Source organism: Pipistrellus hanaki (assembly GCF_964339955.1).
Source record: "Pipistrellus hanaki genome assembly, chromosome: 16".
NCBI lineage: Eukaryota > Metazoa > Chordata > Mammalia > Chiroptera > Vespertilionidae > Pipistrellus > Pipistrellus hanaki.
The window spans coordinates 13,481,511-13,500,090 of NC_140518.1; the positions used below are offsets into that span (position 1 = coordinate 13,481,511).

General features: G+C 57.7%; 1 protein-coding gene across 7 annotated transcripts; it reads right to left on the reverse strand.

The window, feature by feature from the left end:
- Nucleotides 1-2,950: 2,950 nt before the first annotated feature.
- CD300LG (CD300 molecule like family member g) lies at nucleotides 2,951-17,377 on the reverse strand. Of its 7 annotated transcripts, none has more exons than XM_084863561.1 (9): nucleotides 17,216-17,377; nucleotides 14,954-15,289; nucleotides 11,050-11,148; nucleotides 10,075-10,132; nucleotides 8,906-9,021; nucleotides 6,383-6,435; nucleotides 5,728-5,818; nucleotides 4,010-4,141; nucleotides 2,951-3,454 (listed from the first exon to the last, which is right to left on the reverse strand). In XM_084863561.1, the coding sequence occupies exons 1-9, from the start codon at nucleotides 17,256-17,258 to the stop codon at nucleotides 3,288-3,290; spliced, it is 1,095 nt and encodes a 364-aa protein (XP_084719687.1). In that variant the 5' UTR covers nucleotides 17,259-17,377; the 3' UTR covers nucleotides 2,951-3,287. The 7 variants fall into 7 exon arrangements, with proteins under 7 accessions (XP_084719687.1, XP_084719685.1, XP_084719683.1 ...); XM_084863559.1 differs by having other exon boundaries at nucleotides 10,075-10,186; nucleotides 17,216-17,376; XM_084863557.1 differs by having other exon boundaries at nucleotides 10,075-10,324; nucleotides 17,216-17,376.
- Nucleotides 17,378-18,580: the final 1,203 nt, after the last annotated feature.

The window sequence follows — 18,580 nt, forward strand, 5'->3', positions numbered from 1 at the left end:
GACCCCATGTCACTTACAACAGGGGGAGCAATGGGCAGCAGCAGCTCATCCCGGGCTCACCCCCGGACCCGTCTCCAAGGCCCCCTCTTCCCTGACTTCTCCGTGAGCCGGAGCCGCCCCGCCTCGGCTCCCCTGTCGCTTCTTCTGTGCCCTCCCTCGTTTCACTGTCCGAGGTGCACTTTTGTTGCCATCATGGACCCAGTCCCCTTTGGCTCAGGGCTGCGTAGCCCTTCTCCTTGGTTGTCCCCATCCCCCGTCCCCTTTTCCTGAAATAAAGCCATGTTTTCTTTACCCACCATCTGAGAGGGCTTATGTAATAGCCTGCCCGGGCCTCATGGCAGTCACCAGCAGTGATTTCGGTGGTGACGGAGGAATTTTAGCTGGTGACGGCTTGGTCTTTTGGGGAAACTTTGAGCAAATGACAAGAGGCACATTACACAAACCTTATAAGTCCTAGGGCTGTATCGAGCCAAAGTTATAGACGACATAAAAGATTACTCCAGGCTAGACTGCCTGCGAGGCTCCGTATGCAGGCCAGGTTAGGGGCCATTCCTCCGGCCACTCTCACAGGGACCGGGTAGAGGCTGTGAGAGATGCGGATGGCGAGGCCCCGGTGGGAGTGAAACTGGTCCTGCCATTTCAGAAAGCTGTGTTAAACCGCCGCAAAGAGAACCTAACTCCCGCGGCTGCATGCTTTTTTCCCCCTTCTTTTTCTTTCCCTGAACAGGTTTTATTACACGCGGGGGATGGGGCTCAGTCCGTGGCTACTGCCTGCCTCGTGGCTGCCGGGACATTCTCAGCGCCTCTCTCTTCCTCTTGGCGTGGATGGGTGTCCCCACCCTTTTCTGGATAAACTGCAGGGCCCTCTTGTCCTCAGAGATCCGGAGCGGCTCCATGCGCACCGCTCAGAGGGGGCAGAGCCTCACACCTCTGAGACCGGGGCCTGCAGGAACGTGGGTGGCTGGTGAGGCGCCTGCGGCGGCGGCTCACAGCTTTGTCCCCTCGTGGCCCTGCTGAGACCCACGGCCCCGGGGGGGGGGGGGGGGGCGCAGAGCCATGGCGGCGGCCCCGGGGTCCGTGGCGGCGGATCCCCCCGGACCGACCAACCTGCCGAATGCTTTTGAAAAGAAAGGGTTTGCTGGGCCGTATCGCCGGCCAGAGGAGGCCCAGGCCCCCAGCGGGAGGTCTGAGCCGCCAACAGCAGGATTCGGTGGGGAGGCCACGTGACCCCGCCCCGGAGTCCACGTGCGTTTTCCTGTGTTTTGTTTCGGGGAAGAAGGATGCCGTTTGTTTGGACGGAATTTGCATCGGCTGCAGAAGGGGCTGCGATAAGGGGACGCGGGGACAGTTGGGTGATAGGAGCCCGTGCCGGGGAAGGAAGGACCCAGCTCTGATTGGTTTCAGGCAGCGGTCCAGGACATCCATCCGCGGGCAGGATGCGGGGATGGCTGGGGTCAGCGGGCCGATGCCCGGAGGTGGGCTCAGCTCCAGGAACATTCAGGGAGGTCAGCAGTCTTTCGTCAGCTGGCCCACAGCTACGAACTGGTTAATTAACTCACCACTGCAGCCATTCACCGGGGAGTTATTCCTGAATGTCTCCTTCTCTCGCTCTCTTGCCTGCTGTGATTTAATTTGGAACATCGCAGAATTGTTCTTTTGCCGGCTGTGTAGCAATAGGTATCAGCAACTTCAGAAATATTTATACCCCGTGACCCGGCACTTTCACATTCGCAAACCCGTCTTCCAGAAACCTCCACGTGCAGATAAAGCCTTGTGCAGAGCAAACGTGGGAAATCGTTATCTAGGGAAAGAGAACAATGAAATTAAAGCACGCTGATATGACAAACTTTGACACAGCTGATAAAGACTTTATTTATAAAAAGGTTTGTAAAAACATGGAGAAATGCTTATTTGCTCTAAGAGTTAAGTGGGGGGAAGCAGGATATGAAGTTGTACATGCAAAATAATTTGCAAAAGAACACCAGCAAACGATGCTGAGAAAAAAAAAAGACTGGAAGGAAATACAACGAAATGCAGTAATGAGGGTCTCTGGGTAGTGGTGAGAGGATTAATGACTTTTTTCCTTCTATTTTCTTCTTTTCCCTCCAAGTTTTGTACACCGGGCAGGCTATCCCCTCTCAACCCCGCCCCCCGCCCCAATTTCACTGTAAAAAAAAAAGAAGAAGAAGAAAGAAAAAGAATAGCAGCTCTGGGGCCAGACTCAGGGTCACCTTAGGTTCCCCGTAGGTTCCTGCCCTAACCCCTTCCTTCTCCATTTCAGAGACCCCCCTGCACTAGAGGCTTCCTACCCTCCCCCCAGCCCCTCACCAGCACCCACAGGCAACGAACCCTTTCTCAACAAGGAAGGAGCCAGGCTTTTCTCCATCCTTCTCCCGAAGCCTGGAGGGCATGCCTGGCTGGGTGGGGAGATCAGAAAGGCGACTCCCTGCCTCCCCGTGTGTACCTGCCCCGGGCTGGCCTCAGGCAGGCCCAGGACAGCCTCCAGCTGGGTCCTGGTGGGCAGAGCATCCCTGTGGGGCAGGCGGAAGACCCCACATTCCAAATGTAAGTCCTGAGCTGGAAGGACAGAGAGTTCAGGGTGCCCAGGGGTTCTCCACCTTAAATCACCCCGAGTCCTGGGCCCAGCGCCAGGGCCTGTTCGGAAGGAGGTGATGGAGCCCAGGAATCACTTTGTTAAGCAGCTTCCTGAGGCCTGGGACGCAGTGGTTCCCAGCTGCACTTGGAGAAGTCAGAACTGGTCCAGCCACAGGCTCCCTCCTCCCCTCCAGCTTCTGCAGGAGAAAGTGGTGCTGCCTCTGAGGATGGAGGGGGGGAGGAGCCGGTGGGCCTGGAGGGGGCGGAGGGGAGCCGCTGCTGGGTCCGGGCCTGGAGGTTGGGGAGCCGGCTGCTGGGTCCGGCCCCGGAGGTTGGGGAGCCAGCTGCTGGGTCCGGGCCCGGAGGTTGGGGAGCCGGCTGCTGGGTCCAGGCCCGGAGGTTGGGGAGCCGGCTGCTGGGTCCGGCCCGGAGGTTGGGGAGCCGGCTGCTGGGTCCGGGCCCCGGAGGTTGCCGGCAGCAGGTGCACCCAGATCAGGCCTTCTGCGCCCGCCTGGCCCTGGCGAGGGCCCGGGGATGTGAACGTGCTGGGAGGGCCCGGGCTCGCTGGAACCGCGAGGCCACGGGGCAGGCTGACACGGGCGTCCAGGTCTGGCTGGGGGTCCAGGGGAGCCAGCAGCCTGCGGAGGCCTGGCGCCCGGCGGGCGGACGTGGAGGCCGTGGCCCGAAGCTCATCAGAAGGAGCACAGATCCAGCCGCTCCGGGCTCGGCGGGTGGCAGGCCCGGCCCGGAGGGCGCTCTGCGGCTAGACCGGGATGAACACCGAGGATCTGAGTTCCTCCTCGGACACGTGAAAGGGAGGCCCTGGGTCCCGGGAAGAGGCCTCCTCTTCCTCCGGAGTCTGGAAGGAAAGACAGCAGCGGGGTTGGAAGCAGAGCCCAGGCGGGGGGATCTGTGCAGCCACCGGTCCACCCCAGAGCCTCTCCCCAGCTCCAGGCCTCTGTCCGTCCATCTGAAGGCACAGGAACGAGCAACTCCTCCCCAGAACCCCCAGGCTTGATTCACCACCCCTCCCCCCTGGGCCTCCTTCTACCCCCCTCTCCCCCCACAGGGAGCCCAGGCCCGGCTCTGGCTTTAGATGATGGAATCCTGCCAGCCCCGAGCTCTCTAAGCCAACGGTCGTCAACCGGTGGCCCCTGAGGTCCGAGAGGTTGGCGGCCGCTGGTTTAGGCTGTGATTCCCCACAAGCAGCCAAGCATTTCCGGGACGGGAAAGGAAGTAAGGTCAAGAGCTCTGGGTCCGCGTGGAACGGCCGAGGCCTGGGGTTACCACGGGGTAGGGGGGTGGGGAGCAGAGTTTGGGGAGCGATGCTAAGGGAAGAGCCCTGTCCCACCTCCCGCACGGTCAGCGCGGGGCCAGGAGAGGTGGCCTTAGACGCCGAGGGCCCGTTCCACACCTGGCCTGGGCGCCGGATCGCCGGGATTGCCGGGATCTCTGCAGAGGGGCTGGCGGAGGGCGGCTGGGGGCCGGCTGGGGGCCCGATGGGGGCCGAGAGGTTGACCACCGCGTACTCCGGGACCAGGCGGCTCTGGAACAGAGACTCGGTCAGAACAGCCCGTTCTTGGCAGCAGGGCCGGTCTGGGAAGGGAAACGCCGGCGGGGTGGCCGTGAGGTCGGTCCCTGACCCCATTGCCTGGGTCTCAGGGGGCCGTGGCCGGGCCCCCATCCTCCCCAAGACTCCGTTTCCCAAGCTGTGAAGTGGGGACGGGGATTTCTGCCTCGGGGTTGTAAGGAGGCCTCCTGACAATGCTTTATCGCTCCGCAGCGGGACTCCTGCCATGACGAGTCTGTTTGCATTATTGCTATTTCCAGCTCTGGCCGCAGGTTCTCTGTAATAGGCTCAGAGAGAGCAGAGCTGGGCGTCTCAAAGATGCACCCAGTAGCAAACAGCGCGAGAAGAATTCTCCAGAGGTCGTACGTCTGAGGAACCCCTCCTGGGTCAGATGGGGAAACCGAGGCACGGGGAGGAGAGGCGGGTGGTGCAGCGGGGACTGGGACCTCCCCAACACGTTCACGTTCACGGGAAGACGGGCAAGTTACGTGGCCTCCCTGGCCCCGGTGCTCCCCTCTGACAGGCTACAGCTGGGAGAGTGTGAGATGAGACAACCCATCCGGACAGGAGCCGCCTGGCCAGGCCCTCAGGACAGCTGTGCGGGAGAGACTGGGCCAGGGGCCTCGGCCACCCCCAGCCTGTGCCCTGCCCCGATGATGTAAGGACCCGGGAGCAGGATGGGGGAGTGGGCCTGGCATCCCAACCTGAGGACCAAGGATATTTTTCCCACTGGTTCTCAGAGAGAGAGAGAGTGGAAAGGAGGGGAGAGACAGGGAAAGAGAGAAACATCCATGTGAGAGAGACACGTTGACTGCAAAACTGAGACCCTCCGGGCCTCTGGCTGACACTCTGAGCACGGAGGCAAACCGCCAGTCCTTCACCCTCACCTCCAGACGCCGCTCAGAACCACAGAAGCCAAAGAAAAGCACAAGTTTCCAGCTGGTCCCATTCACAGGATCTGGCCTCCGACCCCCTGGGGAGACCTGTGCCGTCCTCCTCCTAACAAAGGCCCTGCCCCAGCTCCTCTGCTCCCACGGGGGCAGCCCTCCCTGCGGGCTGGACGCCCAGAGCGGGGACAGGCCTGGGGCGGGCGCTCCCCCAGCCGCCGAGGTCCTCTCTCCTGCCCCAGCGCCTCTCGGGGGGCATTGGGGAGGGGCGAGCCCAGAGGAACAGCCGGTGGCAGCCCTGTCCGTCTCCTTGACCTTTCTCTCCCTCCTGCCCGCCACCTTTAGCCTTGTCCAGCTTCCTGAGACAACAGCAGCTGCTTCCTGAGCCACACCCAGGACCCCACTCCCGCCCCGCCCCGCCCCTCCCCAGAGGGACGGGGCCTGAGGCTTTTGTTTTGGCTGGCGCCAGGAAAGAAGTCGGAGTAGCCCCTTTCCTGGCCCCCGAGTTTAGGAAATCCGAGTGGAGGCCTCTCCGTAAACAGCGGAGGGAGGAGGGGGTGGGTGAGGCAGGTGGGGCTTCGGTTTCCTGAACCCGTGATGCTGCCGCCCTCTCCTCACGTGGAAAGGGGGGTCAGGGCAGGGTCCCCTCTCCAGGGAGATGGGCAAGCTACCCACCCCCACTCCTTCCTCCCCTGGGTTCCCGGAGCACCACCTTCAGGCCGCGTCTCAGAGCCGAGGAAAAGCTCAGGGAGCACAGGAGGGCGTTCTGAAGAGAGGAGAGATGGGAGGTGAGAAATCTGGGTCCAGGTCTCTGTGTGGGCCGCCACGTGCTGTGTGACCTGGGGCAGGATGTTTGCCCTCTCTGGGCCTCCGTTTCCTCTTCTGCACAAGCAGACCAGAGCCTGTAGCTGTCATACTCCGGTGTGTGCCCCAGAATCCACAGGGGCCCAGTTGGGAGAGGATATTCCTGACACCACCTGCCCCCCCACCCCCAGGGGCTCTGAAAGAGGGTGCGCACCCAGCTCAGAGGAGGGCTGGCCTAGATGACCTCAGAGGCCCACTCTGGACCCAGCGCTGATCCCTCTGATTGGAAAAGGGGTTGAGAGGAGGGCGCTGGGCCCGGCCCTCGGTGAGGAGGAAGGCTGTCAGCTCACAGCCTGAAGGGCTGGTCTTGGGGTTCAGAGACACCCTGGCGCCCTGGCGGCGGGAGCTATCCCTGCCTCCAGGTCAGCCACGGAGGACCAGGGAGGGAGGTGCGGAGGAGGAGCCTGGAGCCCTGATTTCCAGCCCTGAGGGCCCCAGCGCCGCCTTGGCCTGCCTCCTGACTCACCACGTGGGAGAGGTGGACCTTGTCATTCTTCTCCGTCTCCGTGTCCAGTTTACCTGGAAGAGATGAGAAGGAGCACCTTGAGGCCAGGAGCAGCCAGGAGTAGGCTGCAGCTGCTCCCACCGAGGGGACTGGCCTCCCTGCATCTCCGGGCAGGGGCTTCCGGAGGGAGTTGGCAGGCAGGTTGGGCAGAAGTGCCCCTTCTAGCTCAGCCCATGGCAGTGATTGGGCCTTTTGGGGTCAGTATGTGGACACCCCCTCGTGTGGGCCAGAACCAGGCTGGGAAGGTAAAATTCTGCCTGCCAAAGTCATTGCTTCTTTGTTTAGCCCTCACCCAAAGAGTGAGAACATGCCTTCCACTGATTTTTAGAGAGAGTGGAAAGGATGGGGGAGGGGAAGAGAGAAACCGGTGTGTTAGAGACCATCGGTTGGTTGCCTCCTGCCTGTATCCCAACCGAGGGGTGGGGGGTAAAGAAGGTGGAAGTGGGGATTGAACTTGCAACCAAGGTATATGCCCTTGACCAGGAATCAAACCAGAGACCCTTCGGTCCATGGACAGACACTCTAACACTAGGCAAACCAGCCAGGGCTGAAGTCATTGCTTCTTAAACCTCAGAGTGCATACAGGGGCCCAGGACATGTGATTAAATGCAGATTCTAATTCAGTAGACTGGCCTTGGGGCCCAAGACTGCTACCAGGCTACCAGGAGGGGTCACTGCTGCTAGCTGGGGACCACAGTTTGGGAGGCAACATGTTAAGAGGGTCTGAAGCTTGGCCAGGATGCTCCCACCTGTACGCTCCTCCCCGACTCCTCTGAGGGAACTTGGGGACGTGGGCAAAGCTGACATTTCTTCCTGGGGCCGCCCGGGATGTCCCCTGGGCCCATGGCTGTCTGCACAGGGACAGCACTGCCAGTTTGCAAAGTGCCTTCCCCAGCATCGTCCTGGCTCCACTACTTCCTGGAGATGCAGGCACACGGCCTCGGTCTCTTTCCCTGTGCAATGGGAGCGCTCGTAATAAGTAGTTCCTGCCGAAACCGGTTTGGCTCAGTGGATAGAGCATCGGCCTGCGGACTGGAAGGTCCCAGGTTTGATTCCAGTCAAGGTACAAGGCATGTACCTTAGTTGCAGGCACATCCCCAGTAGGAGGTGTGCAGGAGGCAGCTGATCGATGCTTCTCTCTTATCATTGATGTTTTTAACTTTCTTGTCCCTCTCCCTTCCTCTCTGTAAAAAATCAATAAAATATATATTTAAAACAATAAGTAGTTCCCAACGCCACCGTATTGAGGAGACTAAAGGAGATAACGGCACCACGAGCTACACAACCATGCCCGGCCCCTGGCCGTCTCTGTTCCCGTTATTTCAGGCGTTATCTGTGCTGTCCCACAGCCACACGTGGTCACTGGGCCCTGGAACGGTGACTCCAAATCACACCGGGTTTCAGAGACTCAATCACTAATATTTGTATCTTGTTTCCACGCTGAAATGACTGTGTTTTGGTTATATCGTGTTAAATAAAGTATATGAATAAAATGGACTCCACTAGTTCATTTTTTATTTGTTTCATGCGACTATTAGAGGATTGTAAGTTATAGCCAAAACCAGTTTGGCTCAGCGGTAGAGCGTCGGTCTGCGGACTGAGGGGTCCCAGGTTCGATTCCGGTCAAGGGCATGTGCATTGGTTGCGGGCACATCTCCGGTAGGGGGTGTTCAAGAGGCGGCTGGTCGATGTTTCTCTCTCATCGATGTTTCTAGCTCTCTATCTCTCTCCCTTCCTCTCTGTAAAAAATCAATAAAATATATATTAAAAAAAAAAGAGAGAGAGAGAGAGAGAGAGAGAGAGAGAGAGTTGTAAATTATACACGTGGCTCGTATTCTATTTCTTCTGAAGAAGCCATGACTCAGGAAAGTCAGGCGAGTCCCCCGAGGCCTCAGCTAAGGAGGGGAAGATCGGCATCGGAAGCCACGCCTCCCAGGAAGCCCAGGGCCTCCAGAGACCCCGCGGCCACCGTGTGTGTCCGCTCCAGTTCGAGCACTGGGCCCAGCCTTTCCCGCTGTGGTCAGACCGCACCCGGGAGCGGGACTTGCAGAGACTGGACGTGGCTTCTCTGGGAAGAAATGTGCGGCCGGCACCAGGGACCAAGCATCCAGCGAGTCCCCAGGGACCCCATCTCCACTGCCAACCCCCGGAGACACGCTCAGCTGGTCTGCGCTGGCCAGCCCTCACCCGGATGTCATAACTGCGTGCGATTACGCACGAACCCCCAAGAACAATAGGGAGGGAAGTGCCCGATGGCTCCTGATGGACGTGAGCAAGCCGAGGGCCCCTGCTCTCGCTCCCCCGTTTGACTTACTTTTTTCCTAATGCCGATGGCCCCGTGGCTCCCTCAGAAGGGACTCGTGGTGCCGTATCTCAGACAGACACGCGGAGCCACAGGGCTTCTCGGGGTGATGGCGGGAACTGTGGTCTCAGGGAGATCCCCGGCGGAAAGCCTCCCCCCGACTCCCATCTCCCTGTGCTCACCTCCTTCCTTCCTGCAGCGGAGCAGGCACCTGCCGACGACAGCCAGGCCCGTGACCAGCAGAAGGCTCAGCAGCACCAGGACCGGCGCCAGGATGCGGGACTTGAAGTAGGGCTCACTGCAGGAGGCGCCAGGGGTGGTCACCGGACAGCAGTGGCATGCTGTGCACCCAGACATCCCTGTTCGGAGTCCCAGCCACGTCCCTCGTCTTTCCCAAGGAGATCAGAGGGCACCAGTGGTTCTCATGCCGCCATACAGCTCCTCATGTTGTGGTGACCCCCAACCATAACATTATTTTCGTTGCTACTTCATAACTGTAATTTTGCTACTGTTATGAATCGCAATGTAAATATCTGTGTTTTCCGATGGCCTTAGGCTCTACAGCAGCAGTTCATGACCCCCAGGTTGAGAACCGCTAGCAGGGTTGCCTAAGGCCATCAGAAAACACAGATATTTACATTATGATTCATAACAGTAGTAAAATTACAGTTAAGAAGTAGCAACGAAAATAATGTTGTGGCTGGGGGTCACCACACATGAGAAGCTGTATGAAAGGGTGGCGGCATTAGGAAGGTTGAGAACCACTGATCTAGTCAGTCCAAAGGACCCCAATCTACCCCAACCTCCACTGCCAACCCCGGGCGACACTTTGAGCTGGGTCTGCACTTGCCAGCAGTTACCCGGATGTCAGTAACTGCGTGCAACTGTGCGTGACCCCCCTTCCTCCCACTCCCCCCCCCCCCCCACCCCGCGAGCAATCCTTCAGGTTTGGACCCCAGTTGGGTGGGAAAACATGTTTTTGTTCCATGTTTCCATGCCTGGCACAGGGCCCAATGCCAAGCGTGCAGACAAAAGCTACTGAGCCGGGGTGGCTGTCCCTGAGGCGGGGGCAGGGAGAGGGGCGGGCTCTTCGCCTTGGGCGGGACTGCGTGTCCAGGGAGACAGGGCTGCTGGTCCCTAGAGGTCGGGGGCTCCCTGCTCGAGGGCCCTGCGGAGGGGGAATGAGGGCTGAGTCTGCCCCCACTGCCTCCAGCCGTGGCCGTGGCCGTGGCCGTGGCTGTGGCCAGAGGCTGCCTCCGCCTGGAGGAAGGAATGTGAGTTCCCATTGGCTCAGAGGCTGCTTCCGGTGTGGGGACGGCCTGGGCGGGGAGCTCGGTCACCTGGGGCTCACCTGGGCTTGGTGTCTGTCGCGGAGGGGGCGTCCGGGTACGAGGGAGGCTGAGTGATCCCTGCATGAGGAGAGGTGGCTCTGTGAGGGGGGTGCTCTTCATTCGGAGGGGTCCCTGCGTACGGAGAGGGTCCTGTGTATAGAGGGGGTCCCGCGGGCTCGGGCGGGGGCGTCCCTGCGAGCGGAGAGGCCTCGGCCTCGGCCTCTGTCGTCCCCTGCGTGGTGACTGCCGGGCGGGCACCAGGAGAAGAAGCTACAAGTCCAAAAGCAATGCCTCAGCACCTTCCCTGGCCCCTGCGTCCCATCCCCAGACCGCTGAGCCTTGACCCCTAACCCCTGACCGCTAACCCATTCCATCCCTTCCCCTCCCCATGACCAGTTTCTCAGAACACCCCCACGTAAAGGGCACCCCAGGAAGCAAACAGAGGCCTAGAGAATGTCGTGTGGAGGGAGCCAAGGCTCAGGTAAGCCCCCACACCTGTGCACGGCCTCCAGCCTTCCTGTGCCGCAGCCTGTTCCCTGTGGGGAGGCCCACCCCCACCCCCAAGACCCAGTCCAGGGACCGCTCGGTAGATGCCTTCCTGCCCTCCCCCTACAGTCCTGGCCAGTCGTCACCTCTGCTCTCCCCTGAGAGTCCTCCTGCACCATCCCAGGCCCACCCCCACCCCCGAGGACTCAGGAGTCCTTGATCTCCTTCAACAGCCTGGGGGTCGACAGGACAGGGTGGTAGGGACAGGCCCAGAGGTCAGGCAAAAGGCCCAGACCCTCCTGCTGGCCCCTCAGGCTGTGTCTGCTTCCTGGCTCTGCCGCTTGTGTGACCTTGAGCCAAGGACCTAACCCTGCTGAGCCTCCCACTGCTCCGCTGACAACCCTGCTCCCCGGATGTGGGGCCGCACAGCGCAGTCTGAAGCCAGGCCAGCACCCACTGGCTGTTTCTCTACCAAGGGGCCGAAGAGGGGGGGGAAACCATGCACTCACTCAATGCTGGGGGCTGGGTGTGCCAAGCTCTGGCCTTGGGCTGGAGGCTTGTGGCAAGAGGCTGGAGGGAGGGGGTGGGGGAGGGGGAGCAGCAGGGACCTGGAGGAAAGGAAAGGCTGTCTCAGGGAGGCAGCGATCACTGCTCTGGGCCAGATTTCCTGCCTCGGGAGCAGCCAGCAGCCTTCCCACCCCCTCCCGCATCTCCGCTCAGAGCATGGCCACCTCTCCCCCTTCCTCAGCCACTCGGGAGCCCCGGATGGCAGATTCCAGCGGATTGCTGGCCTTCCGCTCCCGCAGGCCTTGGACCTCCCGCTTTGCGCAGACCTTCAGCTTCCCTGGTCCCCCACTGCCCACCGGCCTTTTCCATGCTGCCCTTCACACCGATGCCAGTTTTGTCTCTAAAGTATCTATTGGGCCCCATCACTTTCTACCTTATTTATTTTTTAAAAAGATATTTTATTGATTTTTTTTTACAGAGAGGAAAAAAGAGGAATAGAGAGAAACATTGATGAGAGAGGAACATCGATCAGCTGCCTCTTGCACACCCCCTACTGGGGATGTGCCCACAACCAAGGTGCATGCCCTTGACGGGAGTTGAACCTGAACCTGGGACCTTTCAGTCCGCAGGCCCAGGCTCTATCCAGTGAGCCACACCGGTTAGGGCACTTTCTACGTCAGAACAGTCCGTGGCTCCCCATTGCCCATACGCTGGGATACAGACTTTCTCGTGCCGTTCAAGGCCTTTGAAACTCAGGCTTCAACCCACTTTGCCAACTTCACCTCTTCCCCATCCCGTGCGCCGACCAGACGGGTACCCTCTAGTCCCATCTCAGCCTCCTGCCTCTTCCATACCTTTGACTTGCTGTTCCTTTGTGTGCCATGCCTTTCCTTCCCATCTCGACCCAACTCACCAAGCACCGGCTCCAAAGTCAACTCCAAACACCCTCCCTGCGAGAAGCCAGTTCTTCGTGTACCCTGTGCGTGGCGCCAGGGGAACTAATGTTCCATTTGTGACAATAACTTGTTTATGGGGTCTCCCCGCTAGGCTGGGACTCCACACGGGCAAAATGCCTCGCCTCTGCGCCAGCACAGTAGGCAGGTGTCTAGCTCCCAGCAGCCACTGGGGCCAAGCTCCCAGCAGCCACTGCACTCCCTGCCTCCCCAGTCCACCAGTCGCCTCCTTTCTGACTTACATGCCATCCTGGACTCTCTTCCTTTCCCACCATTTTCTATTGTGATCTATTGTATCAGTTTTTCTCCAAATGTTCTGAGTAAATGATCAAATCTGCAGATAAATAATATTGTTCTTTTCCTTTCCAATATGTGTACTTCTTATTCTCATCCTATTTCATTGCTGAGGACCTCCAGGTAGTGATGAAGAGTAGTTAAATGGTTGTGGGCATCTTGCCTTGCTCTGACCTTCCCAGAAATTCTTCGAATGCCTTGCCACACTCTGTGGTGTGCAGACACGCACACTGGCTGTGAGAGCTAAGACTTAGCTTTTGGGGAATTTTGTGAGCTGGTTGGTAAACTGTTGGAGGCTGGAAATTGGCCCCGGAGGGGCATTTACACCACAGAAATGGGCAAACACTACAAGTCGGAGTTTTCCCAGTCATTTGTTATTTATATTCACCAGCCCACCACTGCCGTTAGCTTTCTTTATTTTATTTTAAAAAATATATATATTTTATTGAATTTTACAGAAAGAAAGGGAGAGGAATAGAGAGTTAAAACCATCAATGAGAGAGAATCATTGATCAGCTGCCTCTTGCACACCCGCTTCTTGGGGATGTGCCCGAAACCAAGGTACATGCCCTTGACGGGAATTGAACCTAGGACCCTTGAGTCCGACACTCTATCCACTGAGCCAGACTGGTTAGGGCGAGCTTTCTTTATTTTCAATATCCCAGCTGCCACCAGAGAGAGGCCAGCAGGGTTTGATACCGGAGGATAATATAATGAAAGTAGGAGAGCCTCAAACATACCGTGCTTCCCCGAAAATAAGACATCCTCCGAAAATAAGACCTAGTGCATGGAAAGATAAGACATCCCCTGAAAATAAGACCTAGCTCAACTTTGGGAGAAAAAATTAATATAAGACACTGTCTTATTTTCGGGGAAACAGGGTAGGATTAAATAAAGACCCCAGGGTGATGCGATCTGGCAGTGGGAATGGACCTGGGGTGGCTCTGGGGCCAGGAGAGGGAAAGAGCAGATTCCAAAGCCGGAAGTGACCTGCTTTTGACTCCTGGCCCCACCACTTCCTGCAGGGAGACCCTGGGCAAATCATTTTATCTCTCGGAGCCTCAGTCCCACCTGTGAAATGGGATACAAAGACCTGCCTCGCCCTTACTGACGTGCAGCCTGGGGCTGTGTGCTCCCTGGTTCTGGTTCTCCTCCTCCTCGGCTCAGCAGGTCCAGGTGGGATTCCGGGCACTCAGAAAGGTGCTCGTCCCCTTCCATTGCCCCTTGGCCCCAGCCCAGCCCCAGCCCAGCCCCAGCCCCAGCCCCAGCCCCAGCCCAGCCCCAGCCCCAGCCTCAGCCCCAGCCCAGCCCAGCCCAGCCTAGCCCCAGCCCCAGCCCCAGCCCAGACCCCAGCCCCAGCCCCAGCCTCAGCCTCAGCCCCAGCCCAGCCCAGCCCAGCCCAGGCCCCAGCCCCAGCCTCAGCCCCAGCCCCAGCCCAGCCCAGCCCAGCCCCAGCCCCAGCCCCAGCCCCAGCCTCAGCCCCAGCCCCAACCCAGCCCAGCTCCAGCCCAGCTCCAGCCCAGCCCCAGCCCAGCCCCAGCCCAGCCCAGGCCCCAGCCCCAGCCTCAGCCTCAGCCCCAGCCCCAGCCCAGCCCCAGCCCCAGCCCCAGCCCCAGCCCCAGCCCAGCCCAGCCCAGCCCAGCCCAGCCCCAGCCCCAGCCCCAGCCCCAGCCCCAGCCCAGCCCAGCCCAGCCCAGCCCCAGCCCCAGCCCAGCCCAGGCCCCAGCCCCAGCCTCAGCCTCAGCCCCAGCCCAGCCCAGCCTCAGCCTCAGCCCCAGCCCAGCCCCAGCCCAGCCCCAGCCCCAGCCCCAGCCCCAGCCTCAGCCCCAGCCCCAACCCAGCCCAGCCCCAGCCCAGCCCAGCCCCAGCCCCAGCCCAGCCCCAGCCTTGGCCCCTAATGTTTCGGAGCTCAACAAGCCCCCCTGAGGCTGATTGCCAGGCTCGCCTCACACCTGTCCATCAAACTTCAAGATCTGGGAAGAGGAGGTGAGAAGGAAGAGCAGAGGAGCTACAAGCAGGTGAGGGCAGCGTGGCCATGGCCTAGCCAGTGTTTCCCAAAGTGTGGTACGCGTACCCCCAGGGGGACGGGGAGAGTCTGGTGGGGGTACGCGTTGCACCGGAGTTTGGTGGGGATATGCACTGCACCGTGCTTAGCTGCGCCTAATTCTACGTTCTCAGGAGTGCGAGGGGGACTCAGCGTTACGGAAATTATAGAAGGGGTGCACATATGTCAAAAGTTTGGGAAACACTGGCCTAGGCGATGCTGTGGGGCGGCCCCCGGAGGCAGTGACTACGGGCCCAGCCCGAGGAACCCTCTGGACTCTCTCTGACTCCAGGGAGGGAGGGAATCTTTTGATGTCTCCACAGCTGGGCAGAGAGGAAGGGCACTGAGCCTGGCGGTGGACAGACCTGGGTTTGAGGCTGCCACCTACCAGTGGGGTGACCTTGGGCAGCAGGAGGGAAGGCACAGTGGAGGCTCCTGCAGCAATTTTTGTGCCCCACACGCTGATGCACTCAGTGGTTTCACTGAGCCCCTGAGACACACTCCCATGAGGCATTGCACCCTTCGTGTTGGGGGAACTGGGTCCACTACCCGCCCACCCCTCCCCTTCCCCTGGGCGTCTCCCGCCCCCAGCCAGGGCAGCAGAGGCCTCGTTACCTGGGAGGACCAGCAGGGAGACCAGGAACACCTCGTCAATGCCCAGCTTGGTGATGCCGCACCAGTACTCTCCCGAGTCCTCCAGGGTGAGCTCCCGCAGGGTCACGTTGAGCGTGAGCGTCTGGGGGTGGTCTTGGATGGTCACCCTGCCCTCTGTCCTCTCCTGGCCGTCCTCTCGGGCGTAGACAATGCCGGAGCAGCGGGAGATTACGACGCCCGCCTTCCTGCACCAGTACTTCTTGTTCCCCCGCAGCTTCTCCGAGTAGCTGCACTGCAGGGACACGGTGCCGCCCTCGAACCCTCTCACCTTCTTCGGCTCCGTCAGCGCTTCGTGACCTGCGACCACAGCAGGGACAGGGGTCAGCCTTCCCCGGGTTCGAGCACCGCGGTCAAGACCAGAGGTTTTTCCCCATCTCCCCTCTCTGGGGGCAGCCCTGTCAGAGCTGGTACTCCCCTCCCACCAGGGGACCTGGGGCAGGGCTGTTGAAATAGATATTTCAACAAGCGGTCTAACAAGCGGTCACGTTCATCGCTGGAGACTCAGATTTAAAGATGGGCTAAAAATAACAATAAATGAAAAGGCAGGATGCAAAGGTATATAGATCCTGGATTATCTGGTTTTATTTTGTGTGTGTGTGTGTGTGTGTGTGTGTGTGTGTGTGTGTGTTTAAAAAAAAATACTTTTGCCCTAACTGGTTTGGCTCAGTGGATAGATCGTTGGCCTATGGAGTGAAGGGTCCTGGGTTTGGTTCCGGTCAAGGGCACCTGCCTGGGTTGCAGGTTTCATCCCCAGAAGGGGGCATGCAGGAGGCAGCCGATTGATGATTCTCTCTCATCATTGATGTTTCTATCTTTCTCTCTATTCCTTCCTCTCTGAAATCAATTAAAAAAAAATATATATATATATATATATATATATATAACCAAAACCAGTTTGGCTCAGTGGATAGAGAGACGTCAGCGGACTGAAAGGTCCCAGGTTCGATTCCGGTCAAGGGCATGTACCTTGGTTTCTGGCACATCCCTTGTGGGGGGTGTGCGGAGGTAGCTGATCAATGTTTCTCTCTCATCGATGTTCTAACTCTCTATCCCTCTCCCTTCCTCTCTGTAAAAAAATCAATAAAATATATTAAAAAATAAAATTTAAAAATATATATAAAAGAAAAAATACTTTTAATACACACACAGTCAGCCCATTAGCTTTGGTTATCTCTGTCGGTGACATTCTCTTCTCCGCAATGCACACTTGGTAATTTGTTCTTTTAAAATATTATTTTATTTTTCTATTACAGTTCCCATTCCATATTATTCCATATTAGTTTTATGTGTACAGCATGGTGGTGGGACAGCCACAGACTTTACACAGTGTTCCCCCTGCTATTTCCAGTACCACCTGGCCCCCTACAAGTTATTACAATATTATAGGCTGTATTCTCTGTACTGTACATCCCCGTGACTGTTCCGTTACCACCCATCCATCCTTCTGAATCCCTTCCCCCTTTTCACCCAGTCCTCCCGCCCTCCTCCCTCTGGCAACCACCAGTCTGTTCTCTGTCTATGAGTCCGTTTCCGTTGTATTCCTTTGTTTATTTTGTTCTTTAGATTCCACATATAAGAGAAATCATACGGTGTTTGTCTTCCTCTGACTGACTGACCTCGCGTAGCATAAGCCCCTCTAGGTCCACCCCTGCCGTCCCAAATGCTAAGACTTCATTCTCGTGTCATGTAAGATGTTATCACATGGGAGACACACCATCATTTTACACACTGCTAAGAAAAACATTGTCAGTTGAACAGCTGGCATCACTTACAAAATGCATCCTGATTGTTGATGTTGAAAGGTTAACAAGAAAGCAGGCCTGTGAACGGATGGAACGTGAAAATGGCCTCTCAGGGTTGCTGTGTGTTGAGCAGCGGTTCAAGAAACGTTTGCTGAGTTTAACGTGGCAACTGTCTGGGGGGTGTCTGCTCCGCCTCCGAGCAGGAAAGCGATGAGAGAGGAAAGCCACACAGCTTTCTCTCACAGCCACGAAGGAGCTGGACCCCAGGCCGGGAAACACCTGGTTCTGGGTTCCAGAACCACAAGGGCCGGCCCTCTGAGGGCTCAGGAGGCCTGGGAGGGGGTGAAGCTGGACGCAGCAGGCAGGGCTGGGTCACAGCCACAGCACGGCGGGAAAGGAAATGTCGGTTCAGGGGTCCTCTCTCGGCAGACTCACAGCCTCCGCCCTCCGCCCCGCCACGACTCCCCCTGCCCCGTCTCACCTGGGAGCAGGAGGCAGCCCCACAGCAGCACCAGGGGCCTCATGGCGGGCACAGGACACGCAGCGGCACAGGCAGCGAACTGGGAGCGCCTCTGGGGAGCACGCGAGCTTTGACTTCCTCCAGATGAGGGATCCAAGCGAGGAAGGGAGGGGAGGGGCCCTGTGGGTCACCCCGGGCACCCAGCCCAGGGATCCGCCTTGGCCATTCAATCTAACGACCTCCCTCCTCCCTTAACCTCCTCCCCCCTAGAATATTCCACGAGAGCACTCCTTCCAAACCCCTGCCCTTTCCAAGGAGTCTTAACCGTGGCCACAGCCATGCACCCGAGGGGGTCTGTGTGTAAAATCCAGGGAGTCCATGAACTGGGATGAGAAAAAAAAAATTACATCTTGACTTCCTCTAAGCTTTACTATCTTTTCCTTCTATTGTGAGTGTTAACAGGACCTGTGACAAATCACAGACACTAGCACGTCAAGTTGTCACCGATAACCCAAGATATGGTGGCTGCTCCTCACTGCATGGGAAAGCCTTAGCTATTAGATTGGCCACCAGAGCTGGTTTCTAAAGCGGCCATAGAGAAGCACATTGACTCCTATATTACACACGTACGTATTTTGATAACCACTTCAATGTTATTGGTTTTCTTCTAAGCGTGTGTATGTTATATATTTAAAAGACCATTATTCTGCCCGACCTGGGTGGCTCAGTGGTTGAGCATCGACCTATGAACCAGGAGGTCATGGTTCAATTCCCAGCGAGGGCATATGCCCCGGTTGTGGGCTGGATCCCCAGTGTGGGGCGTGCAGGAGGCAGCCTTATTTTTATTTATTTTTTTTTTTGTGGCAATTGTGATATTGAGATTTATTTTTAAAATTTCTTTTGTCAGTCAATTCCAAAGCAATTTTGTTTCATTCATTCACTAGTTCCCTTGTTTTGTCTCTTAGTTCATTCAACCAATATTTACTATCATTAGAGCATTTTTGCTGGATACTCTGTTTTTATTGTTGTTGTTTTGTTGTTATTTTTTTTTTTTAAATCAATCTTTATTGTTCATATTATTACAAAGGTTCCTCTTTTCTTCCCCCCTCCACCAGGTTCCCACCCCACCCTCTGCCCCCTCCCCATCCCCCATTGTCCTCATCCATAGGTGCACAGTTTATGTTCAGTCTCTTCCTCCCTCCCTTTCCCCGATAGTAAATCCCTTTTCAGATAGTAAATCTGTTACTTAGCATTTTCTCATATCAATAATACCTCCACATGCCCAATGATACATTTCACACAAAAGACATTTCCAAATAGGTCAACCAGCCTCATCCAGGCCCCACCCAAGGCACTCACAGATCAGCACCCCAGCGCTATACTAAC